At 40.3% G+C, this 21,331-nt stretch overlaps 1 protein-coding gene across 1 annotated transcript in view; it reads left to right on the forward strand.

The window, feature by feature from the left end:
- The window catches only part of fgd (faciogenital dysplasia), a 52,344-nt gene extending 39,740 nt beyond the window's left edge, over positions 1–12,604 (forward strand). The window contains exons 6-19 of the mRNA XM_069723668.1: positions 992–1,128; positions 2,131–2,287; positions 2,637–2,775; positions 4,893–4,951; positions 5,432–5,578; positions 5,672–5,764; positions 5,864–5,943; positions 6,109–6,139; positions 6,889–6,993; positions 7,452–7,505; positions 8,481–8,582; positions 8,730–8,858; positions 9,757–9,897; positions 11,050–12,604. Of these exons, the coding sequence (XP_069579769.1) occupies positions 992–1,128; positions 2,131–2,287; positions 2,637–2,775; positions 4,893–4,951; positions 5,432–5,578; positions 5,672–5,764; positions 5,864–5,943; positions 6,109–6,139; positions 6,889–6,993; positions 7,452–7,505; positions 8,481–8,582; positions 8,730–8,858; positions 9,757–9,897; positions 11,050–11,295 (1,620 nt within the window). The 3' untranslated portion in view covers positions 11,296–12,604. The remainder of the gene's footprint in view (positions 1–991; positions 1,129–2,130; positions 2,288–2,636; positions 2,776–4,892; positions 4,952–5,431; positions 5,579–5,671; positions 5,765–5,863; positions 5,944–6,108; positions 6,140–6,888; positions 6,994–7,451; positions 7,506–8,480; positions 8,583–8,729; positions 8,859–9,756; positions 9,898–11,049) is intronic.
- The last annotated feature ends 8,727 nt before the right edge of the window (positions 12,605–21,331 follow it).

Here is a 21,331-nt window from a genome sequence, read left to right on the forward strand (position 1 = left end):
CGATGAAAGTGATGCTTGAATTTATCAGCCACGATGAATACTATTTTCAATTACAAAGATGAACCTGGAAATTATAATCCTGCTGCTGAGAAGACAGATTTTATTTCCCACTGACATTTATTTGTAATAATATCGCTGAAACAATTAGTTAATCAATTTTCATTCGAAAATTAATCACAAAACTTTTCATCATTTTAATGAAAAATTTAAATGGATTCTCCAGCAACTCGGTATTTTACTTCCATAAAGTTTTGGGATTCACAAAGATAAAAACTGAAGCAATAAAGGGTATGAACATAGGTATCCTGAATTTTGGTCTGTTGTTTGGGTCAAGCTCCGTAAACACTGGATCCTACATTTCCCATTCAGGAACCTACAGCATCTTTAATTGAACCTTTTCTCCCTTGTTCATTTCTCATGTCGCATGTCTTTCAAACTTAACAACTCTAGGTTGTAATACATGCTGTCTTATTTAAATTTGTAGTCTCCGAATCCAAGCTGCCATCAAGGTTATTTTCCTAGACTTGATTAAGCTCCCCAGAGCCTCAGAAGATGTTTTACTGCCTGAGTAGGGTTATTAATGATTAGCAAGCTGATTTTGACATGTAAAATATTAATTCAAAGTGAATAATTGTAGCCCTCATGCATTAATAAGGGTTTGCCTCGGGACAGAGAATTATTTTCAACATCAGGTGACAATTGTAAACAGATGTTTAACCAGCCAAACTAAACTCGGTGAGATTGGTATTGGTCAAATTTATATTTTAAACTTTAACATAGAAGTGCTCACTCAAACACATTAGACAAAGGATATCCTATCTTGCTGCTGGTCAGACTTGATTCAAGTCAGAGCTGGAGAAAATGATTGTTTGTGTAGATAAACAACAACATGGGAATTTATCTGTTCATGTTTACATGCCTTGAATCCTTGAATAGGAGCCAGTTTTTTAACAGTTACATGAATTTTTGTCTATAAATGTTTCCTTTACAGGTATTTTGCACTAAACTCACAGAGGCTGGAATCCCTCAGGATGTCATTACAGGGATCTTCTCCAACATCTCCTCTATCTACTGCTTCCATGATAAGTTCCTGCTCCCTGAGCTCAAGACACGGATTACTGGAGAATGGTGAGGAGTAAACACTCAGCGGGTTTCCTGAAGTATCAGTGTGAGCTTATTCTACAGACAGTTTGGCTCTGTATTGCTCAGTTCAGCCGTTGGTGCTGGTTGTAACAGACAGCTGGGGGGCAGCAGGGGGCGTTATCGTCAGGCGTTCAGTGGTGTCGGATTGCTAGCTTTTGTGTTTTGTGTATGTCAGAGTTGTAAATTGAAGGCCTTGTTTTTTTTTTTCCCCCACAGTAAGCAGGAAATTTACCTCCAGTGTTTGATATTGTGCCAACATCAACCACCCTCGGTAGATAATGACTCCTCTAGAGAGCTGTGTTTAGGGAAATCACTTGTCACATAATGGCTCCCCTCACATTATTCTCTGGCATCCATTAAAATTTATTGGCTCAGACAGAAAAACTTTAAGAGCTGTAACACAAAACCAAGAGACATCCTCACAGGAAGTCAGAAAAGTGCACCTTAATAAGAAAGTTCGTAAGAAGGACTCATTTGTACATGTTTCCCAGTCATGTTCTAGAGATGAATCTCATCTTTTATTAACCTTTGTTTGTTTGTTACTGCTGATGAATGACATCAATGCTGCCTTCTGTCTTTTTTCTACGCTAATTTAGCCTTTGGTGGTTGTGAAATGGAAATCTGTGTTTGTGAAATGTCAGGAGAAACAATTTAATTAAATCAGCTAATGCAAACCTTTAATTACTAATTTTACCTGATTTCCCTGCAGGCTTTGGGAATTATTCTCCACAGCTTCAATTTGTAGTATAAACAAGTAATTTAATGCACAGGGAAGGGTTGACTCAGTAATATGTAAAAGCTTGTAACAGTGACAAGCTGAATGATGATGATCTAATCCATATTACATATGCTATACAATGTTTTTATAAACTCTAGCATTAAATAGATCAGTTGTATAAGAACAAGTTGTGGACGAATGCAGCACCTGCAGAGGGTTTTGTAAATTCAGTCTTGCACTGATCTGTTTGTTTGTGTGCGTTTCTGTAGGGACTCAAAACCTCGCATCGGAGACATCCTCCAGAAACTGGCTCCGTTCATGAAGATGTATGGGGAATATGTGAAGAACTTTGACCGAGCAATGGATTTGGTCAACACCTGGACGCAGCGGTCCTCACAGTTCAAGAGTGTCGTCCAGAATATACAGGTGTGTGTCTGTGTTTGTTTGTTTTGTCCCCTCATTTCAAACCTCCCCCACTGTTTGTCCACTAATAGTCATAAAACGATGCATTAAAGATTTTTTTTTTTTCCATTTTCCAACAGCAAGTACTGGAAAAAAAAAAAAGGTCACATATCTAATGATTGTTATAAATATATATATTCTGTTAGATTACAGATTTATTAAAAAAAAATTCTAGAATTTTTATCAACAAATTTGGAGAATTTAGGCATAGGAGGAGAAATGTGGTCTCCTGAGCTTCACATTACCAATAGTGTGTTTTCAAGATTACCCAGTTCAAATCTTACCTTTTTTGTATGTGTGTTTAAACCAACAGAAACAAGATGTGTGTGGGAACCTGACGTTGCAGCACCACATGCTGGAGCCGGTCCAAAGGATTCCTCGCTACGAGCTGCTGCTCAAAGACTACCTGAAGAAGCTGCCTGATGACGCTCTCGACCGAAAAGATGCAGAAAGTGAGATATTAAGCACACAGCTTTTACTGCAACGCGCACGCACACGCACACACGCACACACACACACACACACACGCACGCACACACACACACACACACACACACACACACACACACACACACAGAGTTTTGTCCACTACTCAAAACAGTTCATGATTTGATGCACTCGGAGTCTTGGAAATAGTGTAAAGCACTTTGAGACCGCTAATGTGATAAAGTGCTATATAAATGAAGACCATAATTCATTTGTTCCTCTAATGCACGAGTGTTTTTATATTTCATCATTTTAGTCTTCAACAGTAGTTTTCCTTACAAATGTTAAATGGTAGTGCCCTCATTAAGACAAATAACACATGGATGATCTGAACAAGACAACATTTCTGTTGCAAATATATTCTATTCTATTCTATTATTATTTTATTCTATTGTTTCTATTATTGCTTCTGTATGTATGCTGCTGTGGCGAAAAAATTTCCCCTCGGGGATTAATAAAGTATATACCTACCTACCTACCTACCTACCTACCTAAAGGCTGCCTTTCAGCTAAAAGCTGAAATAATTAGAGGTTAGAAGAAAAACCTGAAAGAACATGAACCGAAGCAGATCCACATTTCCTGCTGAAGCAAAAACATGTCCACCGCATTTGAACAAAAACAAAAACAAAACACTTGGGGGTTGCATGACCCCATGAACAGGTTTAAAAAGGGGGAGAAGAAAGTAGAGGGTCTGGGGAAAAAAAACTGTGCAAAGTTTGAAATCAGATTGTTCAATGTGTGTGCTGTTACACAATGAGTATATCTGTCACTCTTCCTACTGTTTGTACCCCAAAGACACAAACTTCAAAACCACATCAGTGATCAGAAGGAGCCAAAAACTTGCTTCACTTTGTGTTGTATGTGAACACAGCTTGTTTGAAGCAGTCGCTGCCCGGCTTTTACTCCTCACAGCTCAAATTCATTTGAGGGCCAGTCAGTGAGATTTATCAAACATGACACTATGATTCATGTTTGACTCCATGATACACATCATCACATTTTTGGATTTGCGCAATATCGCGCTACTGTATATTATGAAACAGTGGACTTTATAATTCCAGAAACAGATTCTCTTGCAGTAAATGCATTACAGTATTGCTTTTAAAGGGTTTTATACACTTTTGATTTTTGCTTGGCTTCTCCTTTGTAGAAAAATATGAATGTTGTTGGGTGATGCATCACAGTCATGGCTTAACTCACCTTTCAAACACAAGCCTGCAAAAGAAGTTTTTGCATACAATGTGTGTATTGTTAGAAAAATAATATTTATTAACATTATGCAACAAAAATCTATGTGATTATGTGAACAGAACAAAAAACCCAAAGATAATATTTGGTGTTCCTCTTTAAGGCAAACAGTTCAATGTTGTGTGGAGACGAGTAGTCTCATGAATGTCCTCATTAGGATAATTATGAGGATGATGGCAGACTCTCAGCAGCTCCTCTGCCCTCTTATTACACAGTTGTTCGTAGGATGCCCTAGTTTCACCCTGGTGCTTCAAAATCGGTCTTCCTCTTTCTCTAGTTTCATCTACAGCCTGGTAGAGACAGATTACACATTTAAATGATCTAATGTCCTCCCACAGCCCTTATGTCCATTTACCTAAGCCTTAACTTCACCTCTCTGTGTTGGTTGGAGTCAGTTGAATTGTTTCTCTCATCCATCCATAAAAGCAGTTTATCACAGTTGTTTTGGCCTCATTTCCCCCGCCCGCATGTCTCTTCTGTTTATGTAGGTTATGATTAAGATGGCTAAGTCAGGTGCTTGCAGGCATTAGCACTCGACTCACCACTGGCTAAAAACCAGCCTTAGACACTCAGTGTGTCATATCAAGAGTGTACATGTTTAGTTTTTGCTTTGTTAGATTTGTATCACAAAATTATTGGAACATCTCTTGACAATTATTGTTTTTCTGTGAAAACAAACAGATTATAAACTTGTTTTTTGTGTGTAAAAGAGAATAGGAGAATGTTTCATCAGTCTGCAGTTTGAATGTCTTGAATAATCTAATCAATAACATGATATTGTTTTTCTTTCTGGATTTTATTCTAAAATCCTAACATTTGTTTGTGTTATTACAGAGGCCGTGGAGCTCATTTCTACTGCAGCTAACCACTCCAATGCAGCAATCAGGAAAATGGTGAGGCTTTGCTCAGCGTTATATTTCCTTCTGATGTTTTTTTTCTTTTTGTTTTCACCTTATAAACTCTTTTCAACCCCGTAGCTTTATAAGAACCAGGTAATGTGTTAACACAGTAAAAGTGTCTCTGATGTTATTCTGTCAGTCAGCAACATCGCATTAGTACAGACAGGAAGTTGCTGTTTCCTGCCTCAAGTTTCACAGCTCGCGGAAGTCTTAACTGATTCTCTTTAACATTCATCCTCCTCAACTCTTTCCTTTTTCTGTCTGTGATACCTCTCACATCCTTTAAGCAACTTAAGTAGACAAATGTTTCAATGAATCAATAAAGAAATATAATACCTGCATTCTGCCTTGCTGCAAAACCCATGAATGAATGTAGGTCTAGCTGCAGTGTTTGTCTTGGAGCTCGATGTAGCTTCTCACTGTAGACTGTCTTCCCTGCTTTCCTCATCCTCCTGTTGCTTGATGCTTTTTTAGGAGAAGATGCACAAGCTGTTGGAGGTTTATGAGAGGCTCGGAGGAGAAGAGGACATAGTTAACCCCGCCAATGAACTCATCAAAGAAGGACATATCAAGAAGATGTCAGCCAAAAACGGAACAGCACAAGACCGATACCTCTACTTGGTGAGAGGACTTTTAAATTTGAAAAGTATCAGACTGCGGGAAGATGCTCCTAATATCTGAAATCCTCATCATCTGCATTATTTCTGCCTCTAGTTCAACAATATGGTGCTATACTGTGTGCCTAAACTCCGACTGATGGGGCAGAAGTTCAGTGTTAGAGAGAGGATTGACATCGCTGGCATGGAGGTACAGATCTGCTTCTCAGCCTGTTAGGTGTTTTGTCCTTTGGCCTTTTTATTTATTCTAATAAGTGCCAATCACATTTCCTCTGCTTTTTGACCTCAGGTTCAAGAGAACGTGAAGCAGAACCTTCTTCACACGTTTGCCATCATCGGTAAACAGCGCTCACTGGAGCTGCAAGCCAGGTAAACACATTTAAATCAGCCACAAAAGAATAGACTCTGACCTGGCATTTTAAAAAGGTGCTGTCACTAGATGAAATGTGGTTCATTTCCATTTACTGGTCAATGTCGAATAACATCATGTTATTTATAGGTAAATGACCTCATGATATTTTCTTTGCTTTATAGGACAGCTGAGGAGAAAGAGGACTGGATTCAGGCAAGGATCACACACATACAGTAGCACTCCCATACACATATGATCACAGTCTGTTTGTCACATGAAATACAGCGTTTTGGGCACCTTTGGTCGTTCTGCTTTATTGGAGAATGGAATTAGCAAAGATTTCCCCCACACACTCATTCAGTGTTAGGGAATTATATTCTCTAATAAAGCCCCTCATTATTGCTCATCTAACCCATTACAGCAGGGTAAAGCTGATTAAAACATTTTGTAGGCTTGGATAGGGGGAGGGTGTATTACAGAGGAGGCTCAGGAGGTTTTCCTGTCTGTTTTGAGTTGGTGTGTGAGCTTAAGAAAGGAGCTGAAATAACAGGGGAAGAATTTCAAAAGATGACAGACAGCTGGAAGTAAAGAAGAGAAGAAAAGGTTTTTACACACTACTAGCCAGGCTGGTCTTTGGACTGAGACGCCGGCTGTAGCAGTAAGACCATGATGCTTTTGGTGCTTGATGTCACTGCCGTTGCAATTTGTTTGGAGCGTGGTCAGGGAAACGAGCGCACCACAAAAACTCTCCTATTCAGACAGGAGAAAGAAAACTCTGAAACAGCTCTGTGGGACACATATCATAAAATAAGAGACTTTTATGTCATCCTGTACTTTATCTTAGCTCTTATAATGTTTATAAAAAGGACTCAAAAAATATCCACAAGTTAATGTGTCTGATCAGTGTTCCCCATGTCTTTCATCTATTAACTCTTCTTCTATCCTCCTCTTCTGACTCTCAGGTGATCCAGGCCACTATCGAACGACACAAACAAAACAGCGAAACGTTCAATAAGGCTTTCAACAACTCCTTCTCCCGGGAAGATGACCATCCGCCAGAGTCAGCGGTCAGTCTTTCTCCTCCCTTCATCAGTCACTTCATTGATCAGTCAGTTGGCAAGTCATCCTTTGCAATGATTCATGGGAGACTAAGTGGTGCACCAAATGAGCATGTCATAGTCTGGCCCTTGTCTGCCCGAACAGCTCTCCATCTATGGACGTGGTCGTATCATACAGACAAAACACATACATAAAGAAGCTCTTTATTTCCACATGTAGCGTCTGCAAGTCTCCTCTCCCAGAGCTCTCTTATGACCTAATAGGGAAAGCCCAAGTCAAAGTGTATACAGAACTATCACGGATCTGCTTTGACCCACTTTGGGCTGGCTGGAGCTGGACCCCAGCCAAGCATAACTTGAATGGAGCCAGAGGACCAGATTCAGAAGGTTCAGACTGACACCTGGTGGTGGAGATATCAAACTGCAGGAGCAACCTACTGATTGGCGGTGCTTGTTTTTCTCTTCAGGGTCCCTGGGCCAACACGTCCATCGACTCAGATGGTGAAAGACTACATGAAAGGGTAAGATACTGTTTTACTGAAGTGACACTTATTGTTAAATGGCATGCTGGTGGTACACACCTTCCTCAGGGCTTAGTCAGCCCTTGCTCTGCTGTAGAGTTCAATCTCATTGAATTGTGGCTTGCAAATTAGCAAGGTTCTCCAATGTCCAGAAAGAGAAGAGAAAGAACGTGTGAATGAATTCTTGTTCAGGAAACATTGTTTGTTTATTTTCTATAACTCTACAATGAAATTATACAAGTAAACATATTGCATTGAATTCAAGGACAGTGAGACAGATTGAGCTTGGTCTGACTGCCCATGAGAAGAGGACTATTCACGTAAATAAGTGTGTGTGTGCAGGTTTTCAAGGGAAACTAAAGGCCTGAAACTATAACGCATTTGTTCTTTTTTGGAGTAAACTTATTTTTAATAAAACTGAAAATCTAGAAGAAAAATGGCCTTCAAAGATTCTACTTCTCTTTGTAAAAAAAAAATCTGATATATTATTTTGTAAACTTTCATAACAACAATGAGCTGTTAGATGTCCTTGTTGCGTGTGCCGTTACAGCGTTTGTTTGTTTTTTGTTTAACCTAAAAGGTACATTGATGTCAGGCTGGATGACTGGATCCATCTACTTCTCACATCTAAAAAGAAAAACTTTTTTTTTGTTTTTTGTTGAGCAGCCTGCTGAAAATGGGCACAGAGCTCTTATGTTATTTGTATAAAAAGGAGATTAATTTCACTCTTAATCCCACATATGCATCAATAACAACAACCTTAAAGCAAATAGTGTAAATCTTTTAGTGTGTCTGTGTGGGCGTCTGCCTGTGTCTTTGTTAATAAAAAGGAGAACTGGAAGATAGACAGCCAGACAAACAAAGGATGAAGCAATACAAGCTGTCAAGACATTCTTGTTGCTCCACTTGTGCTGAAACTGAACAGGCTGAGGACCTTGACACATGACGCCTGTTGCTTTTTTTTCACATTTGCAGAAGAGTTCCAGGAAAAAGGAGAAAGAGAAGCAGACATGTAAAGGCTGCAGTGAGAGCTTCAATTTCACCAAGCGTAAACATCACTGCAAGTCCTGCGGAGCGGTGAGCACAAATGGAACAAGAGAAATTTGGACATTGTGTGTGGGGATTTAGAAATGAAGGAATTGAGAGAAAAGTTAGGGAGCAAGTGGAACATTTATTTCAGACAATTAACTGTCTGTGTTTCTCTCTCTCTGTGTCCTTCTGCAGGCCATCTGTGCAAAGTGCTCAAAGACCTTGGACAACAAAACGAGCCGAGTGTGCCCCGAGTGTTTCGAAGCCAGCCTCAGCCTGGAGAATTTCTGTGGTAGTGAACAGAGAAGAAAAGCTGCACCTGAGGTGAGACAAAAAAAAAAAAGAAGTCGTAACGCACACAAGATAGAACCGCATGCGCACAACAGTTTATTTTTCTGCCTTGATTCATTTCAATCTGAGGACATTGATTTCTCCCAGCACACCCAACCTTCAGTGTAAATCAGGGTTCAACAGCCAGACTGCATTTGTGACAAGAAGAAAGAAGCACATAATTGCCTGTAACGTTCAGTACTGTGTTTTTTAGTCAGCATGTGGTCTGAAATCATTGCACACACCAAACTTGACATTGTACTCATGCAGCACATGTGAATTAATGAATATACACACGCATTCACCTTGAAAGATCAGCTCATCCCTCTTTCATGACTCATATGATGATCGGAGCTCAGCTCAAGGAGGAGCAGCCGTCTCTGCTGACTCAACAGTCTGGCGGCTTCAAGTGTTTGTACCTTTGTCTGTCTGTGATACTGTGGATGGATGTTCGATCCGCTGTGGTTATATTGTAAAGCTGACAGTAGGACATTAACCATATATAGGTAGTCTTGTTAAAATCGTGACAGGATTATGATTCAGGTTAATTTTGTAGTCACTATAACAGGATACTGTGGGGGAAACCAATTTATCTGCGATGAGATTAATCACCACATGAGGGAGCTGTAGGCCATACCAAACTTAAACAGGGGACAGCAGGAGCTTGAACACATGTCAATGCACAAATCCCACTGTGTCCTACATTGTTGTTACATAATACTGAACAGCAGAAGATCTGCGCTGCCATTTGCTCATCCAATTTAAATCTCTGAAATATTATACAGATAGATATTAATTACAAACGTATTTAAATGAATTGTACTATCCAATTCAGTCCTCAGTAAGCCATGCGGGAAGTTATTGATTGTTGGTTTTATTGTGTCTCTTTTAGAGACAAACATCTCTTACGGGGGAGAACTGCCTGCTGTGTGGCCACCTCCAAGTGCAGGAGAAAGGGAAAAGCTGGACCAAGATGTGGGTGGCTGTCACTAAGGCTGAGCCACTAGTGCTGTACTTGCAAAGCAATGGACAGGTAAAAATGAAACACACACACACACACACACACACACACACACACACACAATAGTGAGCGTGATGATCGTGCTGTTAGTTGCCAAATATACCTACCTTTTTATATTTCAAGTACCTTTAAAATCTGCCCTTTGTTTCTTTTACCGACAGAAGTCCTCATTTACAATACGTAGGATATATTACTTGTGATTCCCATTCACACATTGTGCAAATAAAGGACAATAAACATGGCAAAGATTCACCCACATGGCCACATCAGAAGTGTGCTCCAGGCACCGCCTATACTGTAACTGCTGACACACATCTGGCCTTACTTTACATCCTGTCTCCTTCCTCCTTTTGGAGCGGGACATTTGTACAGTATAACGCCTGGACACATCACTGACTGTGTGTAGGTCAAATCTATCCAATCCTGCTTGTGCCAGGTTGTCTGTGCAGCGTCTGTGTGCTGTAGATTTGGGCCAGAAGGATTTGGCTGTCCTGAATCTGACCTGAGGTGTAGCTGCTGCCAGTAATGCTTCTCCACTTTGTGACTGGGTTTTAGTTTGCGCTGAACAGACGATGCAGCTCCTTGGATTTACTGTGGTTCCTTGAAATCTTGGCTTGAGATTCAGCAATGAATCTCCATAACATTCCAAAGACATGTAGAAAACAAGTGGATTACAGGATTGCTGCAAAAAAGATTACCACAGCAGACTATCTATCTCTGTACATACGATACATCCATAAATATTTGGTGTTTAAAAGAATTAATTGAAAGAAATTGATGTGTAATTTAGTTAAATTCATAAGAAAATGCTTTACACATTTTTTCAAAGCACTCAAGAGACTGAATCTGATTCATTCACAATGAATGGCACAGGAGGGAATTCAGCCTGTTAAAGCCTCCCTAGGGTTTCATTTCCAAGACTAATATCCCTATCCCACTGCAGAAAGCTGCCATTCCAAAGATTAGGATTAATGGGAGTTGGACAAGCATTTCCTGATTATACAGAAAGATAGTGGGGGAAGGGAAAGAGGAGGGTAGGGTTTACTGTACATACCTGATGGAATATATTCTCCTGCTACCAAAGAGAAGCTACCACTTTGAAATAATAGTATGTCTCTCTTTTTTTTTTTTTATCTGATTGACGTATTTTTTTCTTCTCTGTAGGAATCCAAGGGGTCGCGGGCAGTACTTCTCCCTGGGTTCGAGGTGAGCGTGGTGCCACCAGCGGCCCCTGAGAAGTCGGAGGTCAAACACGTGCTCCGTCTCAGTCACACCCAGCAAACTTTGCTCTTAAGTGCCCAAGATGCAGAAAGCCATGCCAAATGGATGGACGTCCTCTCCAAAGCTGCCCGCGGAGAAATGGCCACAGAGGCATCGATGAGCCAGACTGAACACAGGAAGAGCCAGTAGTGGCCACGTTGGAGCCATAGGACTCGCTCCTCTTCTCTCCTCCTCCCCCCCCTCTCTCCTGTGTATAGAGCACACATTACTTGAATTCACTTTACCTTGGCACTTTTTGTTTTGTTTTCTTTCCTTTTGAAAGGATCACTCAATCCTTCCTATGCCACTTCAATCTTATTCTCACCGCTCCTTCTTCTCTCTCCATCTTTCTGTCTCTCTCAGCCACACACAAATAAGGACAATGCTACCAAGCAACCAATGCCACTGGGTAGGATCTTTTATTTCTCAGTGTTTTCAACAGCTGGATCAGAGCTTTGAAGAACTTCTATTTGTAATATAACTGAAGAAAGTTCCTTTATGATTTTTTTTTTAAAAGATGAAGTTCCTTGTACATTATTCGACGGTGTTGTGAAGCATTAACTCTTATGTGTCTGTCTTTCCATTTGTGCGGAAGTGAGTGTGCGTGTTTGAGTGTGAGTCCCCTCCTGTGTTAACTATTGAATGTTAGTATAAGACGCCTGTGACACCTCCCTGTTCTCTTCACTCCTGCTGGGGACAGAGTGGTGGTTAAGTTGGTATTGTACAGTATGTATATGTAAGGAAACTAAGAAAAAAAGACATTTTAACTTAAAAAGACACAGAAATGTGTACATTTGTGGCTGGCCACCTGATGCTCCCACTGTCAGCTCCAATCTCACACACCCTGTCCTCCTACTCTCTCGTACAATGGTAATAATTATCCCTCGAACATTGTCTTTGGACTCTGAGACCTCTAATCTGAGTCGGATCCACCACATTTCCACTCTCATCATTGTGACCCGTCTAGATGAGAGAACACCGCCAGAATGGGATCTCGTGGCCTCAGTTCTGACCCTGTGCTACAGGTTCAGTCTCTCAATATCTCCACTTGTACACATGCTAAATAAATCCTTTCTGTGTAGTTCTCTCTCTCAGCAATCATCTGTCTGCTTCTCTCCCTTCTGGTGATGTGATGGAAACCAAGTACTGTACTGTAAAACTGTTTATTCTGCCTTGCCCCCCATACCCTGCTCCTATCAGCACCAGCCTTTAAGCAAAAGTAGCAAAAAAACCTTGTCATTGGATATCTTTGTGCATGTAAACTCACTCATATTTATGTGCTGTGCTTTGAAATATTGCCCTTTGTCCCTCTTTTTAAGCTCCAAAATGAATTCTTGTCGTACTGTACGTGAACAGTCAGCATTGAGTATTTTAAACATGGATTGTGCACAGTGGAAAAGCAGTCAAGCATATCATCAATAAACAGACGTGGTTCATTCAGTACCACACTGTCCAATAAGATTTTCATGTCTGGGGTCTCTGTTCGCAACTAAGTTCATCTTTGTCTATTAATCCGCGAACTCTTTTAACATGACACATAGCCTCTATTAATATTCATTCACGCCAACCATTCTTATATTGATATCACACAACAAATACCATGTGTCATTGAGACCATTATACTGTAGTTTTAGTCTTTTTATTTATATGTTCACTTCCAGTTTTCACTTTATTTTGTATCCATGATGTCAATTCTACAGCCAGGCAAGCAGACTACTTAAGCAGGCTATATGTAAACATCAGAATGCTAACATGCTAATTTTAAGTGTTATTACCATGCTTAGTTTAGCATGTTAGGCTCTTAGACTGTGTATAAAACGTTAGGACAGTAACATGGTGCATTCCTTTGTTAACGAAAAATAATGTCATTTAAGATTTTAGATGTTTCCACTTCCTGTTTACTTCTTTCATGCATAGTTATTGGTAGCTTTGATTCAGTGCTTTTTCTTGTCAGCATAGAGTTTTAGTTAGTTTAGTTCAGTTAGAGATTGATTTCAACTGTTGAACAACAACTCTGGCAACTGATGGAACAAAAGCCTTTTATCGACATGAAGTCAAGTACAATGTGTCTTAGAAAAAACAATAACACTGCCTGTTGTGTGCAGCAATATAGCCAACTGTCACAATGATAACTGCACTGAAACGCCCTGTAATACTGTGAACGATGACAATCTTCTCAACGTGGAAAGCAATGCAGGCAGAACACTTCATGTTCATCTCATTACTGCTGTTTCAATCTGGTGTCAGAAGATACAGATACCCTCAGCTGCCTATATGTATCAAAAAGTGGGGAGTTGTTTTTTTTTTTTAGCAAGAACTGTGCAATCTCAGAAAAACATTATTAATCAACTCAAACACGCAATGGCAGAGTGTGACTATGGGTGATTGCATGCACAGCTAGCAGGATGGCCTCAAAAGGCCAAACGAAATCCAAACTGAGAGAGGAAAGATGTGGGATAATCTAACTTGCTACGGGTTGGGTAATTGAACTCCGTCTGATTTCAACTCTCAGATATGTATGTGTATATAAAAGAAGGTGTGGAATGGGTGTAGAAAAGCTGCTGCAGCTGCCTTAGGTTATTTTTTTTACATCTTGATTTAATTCAGTTTCAGCCTCCCTCCCTCTGTTGTGTCTCTATTTTGCAGGCATCGCACTTGTTTTTGCAGTTCCTGCGGGCCTAAACTTATTGATGTGTACATTTGCGGAAGAAAATGGAGAGAGGACAGCTATTGATAGGTGGTATAAGCCATAAGTTCTTTATTTAGCAAGTCAACACTGAGTGTCAGGATGATGAATCGGAAGGCTGGCGTCTCTGTAGAGCTGTGAGCTGTGGTGCAAAGATAGAGAGCAAACTGCTGACTGCCTCCTTCTGTCATAGTTTTACATGCTGTACATCAAGAACAGACTGGAGCAGGGTGGGTACTGTGTCTACCGCAGGACGGAGGCCATGCTGAGATAAGCTCTCATCATCTCTCCAGAGTCCTCTCTGAGAAAACTCAAGTCTGTCTTGTTTTCTTTCCAACAAATGTCTAACTTTTTTTCTTTGAGAAAATATCTGAGCAAATCTTTTCTTAACTGTAGAAATGGAGATTTTGTTGGCGGACAACCACGAGCAGTTTGTTGCATGCTTTTAGAGGGGTTTTCAGCAGAGCATACACGTCAGTCTCACACCTCAGTTTCCTGGGGTCAGTTCTTTATGTGTTTTGCCAGTTAAAGCTGAATTTACCAAGGTTGCAGTGGAAATGTAACATGTGAAATTGACCTCTATCAGAGGCCCCAAAGCTTCTCCTAATGGCTCTATTCATCAGGGGCACCGACCTCTTTGAATGACCACAAAAGGCAAGATTGGTTGATCTGAGCCATTGTTGCTGCCAGGAGTATAAAATGGAACAGTTACAGGTGAAAGCAAAGCAGAACATTTCAAACGAAGCTATTTGCTCAAGGTTTTAGGATGTGACCACAAATCTGCGTGGCTTTTTACTCTCCCACAACAGCTGAGGAGAATGGATTTAATGGGAAAGCTGTTATATCTCACTGGAGCGTAAGCCTCTTACCAGCTGTTTGTGTGTGAGTGTGCATGTGCATGTGTGTGTATATGCATCTGTGTGGCCCAGAAACATTTGCATTTTGCATTCCCTACCCTCTGAATACACACCCTCTCTGACCTATCTATTTGGGGAACGAGGGAAGAACCAATGACCACCTGCCTTTCCACACACAACACCTCCAAATTTGCTCTCTTCTTAGCCACACTGGCAGCGTCTTTGGATGTCAGTCCACCACTTTGGTCCAGAAAGTAGGCCTATAAGCAAATTATACTAATTTATATGGACATTTCTAACTTTTCTTTGATTTTGTGTCTAAACTCGTAGTAAATGCAGCCAGTGAGGAAGTGAGATGACTTTGCATATCACGGCAAAATGGTTGGCAACAGAAACGTTTACAGGGGGACATTTTTAGCTCTGGAAACATCTAGAAATTTAAGAGGAACATTATCCTCCATTTGAAGTCATGTTCCTGTCCACCTGCTGAATGTCAGTCCAGACTCACTGTGTCTTCCGTTTTTGACCTACATGCTAAATGTTCCATTATGTTCACTGTTACCTGTTGGCACACCTTTTTAGGAGTTCTTTTTTTAAATTTCAAATCCTCCACCTTTATTTCCTGCCATTGTGTAGTACTGTGCCTTGTTTTGCCATCAGATAGTTGTATCCCAGCCTGTTCACCTCCCAGTTACCAAATGTTACATTGAATGGAGTTTGGTTCTTTATCTTCCTGGTTATTTTAATTTGCGTTGCCTATATTTGGATTGCCCTGTACAACTGTATTTTGCCTTTTGTTAACCTGCCTTTTTCTTGTAAACCAGCCTTTTTGTGAGAAATGCTCTCTTTTCCTTGACACCCTGCTTCGGTGTCGTGTATTTGTTTCCTCTTCCCTCTTGTGGACCTCAAATTCGTCTCTCTGCCATCTGGTGCTGAACAGGTAGTGCACAGTAAGTTTTTAGGGCTTTTTGGCTAAAGCATTTTTCCTGCTCCAGCCAAAAAGAGACACCATGAGAGCTGTGAGAGTGAACCAAAATAGTGAAGCTGCAGGCGGTACGTAATGAGCCGTAACTTGCTGTTAGCCTCTGTACAACAAGGCTTGTCATTTGACTTGTTATGAATAAATATCGATTGTAGTCACTGTAAGGCTGAGACTAATGAAAGATGCAAATCTTGCTGTGCTGCTTAATCTGAGATTTGACATCCTAAACCAGCCACTGCACAGCAGATAAAATCTTTTAAATTATTCATCGGCCCATATTTCAATTCTATTTTCCATTTGGTCCATTCACCCGGATTAAAAACACGTTGTGGATTACCAAGGGTCTCACAGACACTATATCTTGCATCATGCTGCACTGAGCCGTCACATCTGCAGTAACACCCACACATAGATGCACATGTTGAAACCTTTCATTTGCATTCTGTATGAAACAAGTAGATAGTTCTCCATTCCTGCAAAGGAAGTGGTTACAACTGTTTCCTGACACGTCTGTATTTTGTACTCATTGCAAACTTGTCACAGTCAAACATTTTGTACTACTGTTGTACTACTAAAAGACCTTATGTACAGCTGATTCAAGTACTTTTTTTCCACAACAAATCAAACAAATGATTTTCTAGAAGTTAGATGCAGTTAGAGTATAATTTTATAACCATTGACCTTGTTAAGATCTGAACACATTGCACCTTGGTTCACTCTCTGAAACAAACATCCAGACGCTGTGGGGGAATGTCTCTCATTTAATCAAAGAGTTTGAAGGTCCACAATAAAGATTTACAGTATAATGATGAATTGGTGTAGTATTAACAGAGAATAACCAGAGACAGCATCACTCTTGCAGCCTGAGGAAAACAATGAATCTTATTCAGATTTACAGCCACTGGAGAGGGGTTGGTCATCCTACTTTTCTAATTAGAAATCATTAAGCTGGATTTGATGATGATGATTTGAGATCTATTTGAATAAATGACCAGAGTGCCTCAGAATAGCTGTATTATCTATAGTCTCATTAGCTACAGCACCATGACTTTGCTTCTCCCCCAAATCTGTCTAGCAGCACCCTCCCACAAGACAACATAGCATTATTTCAAGCAGCCAAACAGTATTTCTCTATTTAATCTTGAGAAATTCCCCTGAGCTGCACACCACTTTTAATTCTGACAGAAATATGTGAACTCTCTCTCACACACACACACACACACACACACACACACACACACACACACACACACACACACACACACACACACACACACACACACACACACACACACACACACACACACACACACACACACACACACACACTAAATTAAATTATACTGCAGCTTAAATGAGCCCATCTAATGAAGAAAATGCCATCCATAACTGAACACTGTCTACTTTGGGCCATTGAACAAATTAAAACACCAGACCTGAATATCTTATCATAGAGAACATCCAGCATCTCATTAAGTTGTATGGAACATTTTGAAATGATGTGGAGCTACATGGCTGCATCTTAAGATCACTGAATGAAACATCATTATTTGGAAAGACAGCAATCATTTCAGAAAGGGCCATTTGGCAGGAGGCATATAAGTCAAGTGAGGTGCAGCTGAACAAAATAATAATGTGGATGTCCACAAATATAACCTAGAAATGCAGTGTTTATCTGCAGATTAATTCAAATGTTGTAATAGAGATGCATCCAGGCACTACTGTAGCAATTACTCAACCTGGAAAGGACATTCAGTATGAAGAGGTTTTAGCTCTAGTGTGCCCAGAGACAATGTTCAGTTTAGTTCAGTCCTTGTGGACATCATGTACTGCTATAAAAGCATTGCTAAGGCCATGTTCTTCAAATGCTCTCAATAATAAAGTGTAGTGTTGATATTTTGACCCATGAATGAAGGAAGATTGAACTGTACAGAAACAGACTCAAGATAAGAAGTGAATGAACTTCCCAGTGCAGGTTCACCAGCTCATTGCAGCCATGACATCCAAAGCTTTTCTCTGTTATCAAACTTACTGTCACTGTCACTGCTTTACAAAAAAAAGTGACATGCTGCACCTCACTTAACCTAACAGATGTGCATTTCTTTTTTTTTTGGTTAAGTACATCCACTTCCTGTGACCCTCACGTCTTCCTCATGTTTTCATTTGTTGTCTTGAGCACTGTTGGGCTACCCTGCTGCTCGCTCTCTGTTGATGCTTCAGGGGGAATCGTCCACGGTTGCACCAGTCGCATTAACACTGCTTGACACACATGGATGTTCAAGCACCTATACACACCGCAGAGTAGCTGACACAATGAAAATGATGCAATTCCCTTGTTATGTGTCTTGTTTTCATTCACTTTGTTCCTCGCTGCTTATGTCTCTCTTCGTTCACTTCTCTGGTGACAGAGGTGATGAAGGATCTGGACTTCATGGTTAAGGAAAACAAGAGAGCTGGAGGTGGATGTACTTAGCTAAAAAGTATCACAGCAATGTAATACAACAACTGTCAGATCACTGTTACCTTCATATGAAGGGTCAATAAAGGAATGAATTGTTTACAATCTTTGATTTATTATCCAATTGTGGATTGAAATGTTGTCAGTCAATCTACCATTTGGTCTGTTTTTATGGTTCCTTATGCAATTTCTGCTTCAAGTATTTGTACTTGCATTCTGAAAAACAGTCACCAACTGCATAGGGAATAGTGTACCATATAGGCTTATGGGTTTTCGAGTCAACTTGCCTTACTAACTTTAATCCCTAACAAAAAAAAAAGTATGTGTAACTGACTGAATTTTCCCCCCAACTCTGCTGCAGTAATACTGTCTGTGTGGTGTCTGAGAAATGCTATGCATCCGTATCCCATGCCTTACATGCGAAGCATTTCTGAGGTAGCTCTATGGCAAAGAAATGCTTGATCAACTTAATTTCCTCCTGAAGTCTCATTTTTCTTACCTGTCAGCCGCTTCCTATCTCCTCTACCTTCTATTTCGCTCTCTGTACGGAGGTGCAGATTTATGGTGCAGCCCTGTCACTGATGGCCACAGTCCAGCCTGAAAAAGTGATTTGTTCAGAGATTGCAGTCACAGAAGACAGAGAGAGGATCATTAATGATGTTATGGACAGCTCATCACTGTGTGTGTGAGAGAAGGAGAGAACGTGGGTGTCCTTTTGGAAGTGGTCTCTACTTTGACAAGTGTAGTCAACGACATTCATCTCAGCAGGGCAGCGCTGCAGTAAATCTTTAATGAGACTCTAACATTAGCATTAAATGGCTTCTAAAGAAGTACTTCATTCTTCTTACAAGCCTCTTGTTTCAGTTTTCCAAAACACAGTCTGTTTTCCTGTTTTTTGTATGATGACTCATACTTGTTACATTGACCTTTAGCGGGTTTTATTTGCATAACAAAAGAATATCAACGAAGCCAATCAACTGCTTTGTAGAAGAGGCCTTAATTACATAATGGGTGGCGCTGTAGCAAAGCAATTAACATTAACATTGTTTTATCACATTAACCAAGGACACACGGAGAGGGCACCTTCAGTCTCCTCCACCCAGACCTGCAGTCATATGTGGCCTGGTTTGAGCTGCTGTGTTGATGAGGCCATTGGCAGTGGGAGATGGTGCCCCTCCTGTTCTACTTAATTACCTGTGTGATGGAGTGGTTCCCCATCTAGCAGAGCCAGTGTCACACTGTGTCAGGGGCAGGGCGGACACGCCGAGCTGACCGTTCCCACCTGCCTCACCTTTCTCCATCTCTCTTTTCAGATCAGTTTAATGATAAAAAAAAAAAAAAAAGCAGCATCCCAAGAAAGTGTTTTTTACTTGTGGTCAAGTAAATCTTTTATTGTCCATTAGCTGTTCTCATCTTCTTTTGTGCCTCTGCTTCTTTATATAGATGTTTTAGTAATTTGGAGATAATGCCATTTAGTAGAACACTCACTATCAGCTTCATTCCTTTTTAACGCAGTAAAAGAGGTGTTATTGACTGTGCTGAGCTTCATTAGCAAGCCTTCCTGTGTTTATTGGAGTGCACAGAGTACAAAGAGCACAAGCCTGGGTGGAGGATAAAGTGGAAGGCACTGAGTCCAAACTGTACCCACTGAGACTACGCCAGAACACATTAACTGTTGCTGTAGCAACCGTCTCCAAATCAGAAGAAAACTCAAACACTTTAAGCAGACTAATTTCTCAAAATGTAGTCATGCACGGTGTCTCTTTCTCTGTATTCTTCCTCCTCATCATCTTTCTCTGGAAGTACAATATTCTTGAATTCTGTATTTATAGAAAAAGTGCTAAAGCTGCAGACACTCAGCGGTTAATATGATTTAAACACAAAGTTTATTTAAGGGGGGAGTTCCTTCCAGCTAGATCTTTATTAAAATTCAATTCCTTACTCATAAAGACAAACACTGGAACAGTCTGTGACTTTTGGAGCTGAACTCTAGCCTCTCTTCCAGAGTTGCACTGTAATTGTAGAAATTTTAGGGGACTTGTTTCATGTCTGCACACTGAGAGCTAAGTGAAGATAATGAGCATTTTCTCAGTGCCTCACTGCGATTTCTAAGAGTATACTTAAGAACTGTGTCACTCCATAACTCTTTAATCAGCCATGATAGTGTTTTCATGAATGATGAGGCTGCCTGCTGCCTAAACAAAGACTTCCAGTGAATCTAAGGTGTGTGGGGGCTCGTTCAGGTGAACGGGGCTGTGCCTGTGGAGACACTTATCACCCGCAGCAGAAACAGTCTCATGAATGCCCAGAATCCTCAATGGTATTAAAAAGACTTTCAGTTTGCATAAGAGAACAGTTTTGCTTTTAAATGTCAATTCAAAGGGGAAATAAGAACCTTCATGTAGTGTGTGTGTGTGTGTGTGTGTGTGTGTGTGTGTAGAGTTCATGGTTTTGTGTTTTTCTGTGAATATACAGTAGCCTATAGATTTTTGTGTGTGTACATGGAGATTCTTTTACATTTTCTCCATGTTAAAGACATTTTCTTTTTAATTTATAGCTGTTTATTTACACCATTACGTTGCATCTGTATTTCATACAGCTGTTTGTTTTTCCTTTCTGATGTTAACATGTTGATGTCGACTGGCTGAATTCAATCAAGAAAGCCATCAGTAAAACAGAGCAGTAAGCGATTCATATCATCCTGATAGACAGCTTGCATGTAGACCACAAGTCTAACAGAACTGACAGCAAGAAACGGAAAGAGAAGTGAAAAAACTTAGTCACATTGCAGTGCAGTGTCGTCAATAATTAGTTTGTGTGGCTATTCATGGTGAAACAGGTGTTTTGGCATTAAAATGACACTGAAATGTGTATTAAGCTTGAAGCAGTGGGCTCAGCTCATCCCCATCTCTTTCTTTCACACCTTTGCCAACCTTTTCCTTTAAATTTCATCTTACATTTTCTTCCCTCTCCAATCTGGCACTACTAATTAATCACTTCGTTTCAACAAACACCACGAGTCTATTTTGAAGCAGATACAGTGCAAACTCCTCAGTGGTGGTCAGTTGTTTTTAATGCATGATTAAATAGGCTAAAATCATATACATGACCAAAATGGCAGTTTAGGCTTAATCAGGCAAACAAACTGTCTTTGATTATTTTTCTCTAAATCACTTTTAATATATAGGCTATAGAAACATGAT

The sequence above is a fragment of the Brachyistius frenatus genome, unplaced genomic scaffold, assembly GCF_029030835.1.
Source record: "Brachyistius frenatus isolate BFR_SWC_R1_liver_20210118 unplaced genomic scaffold, ASM2903083v1 Contig_6, whole genome shotgun sequence".
Classification (NCBI taxonomy): Eukaryota; Metazoa; Chordata; class Actinopteri; family Embiotocidae; genus Brachyistius; species Brachyistius frenatus.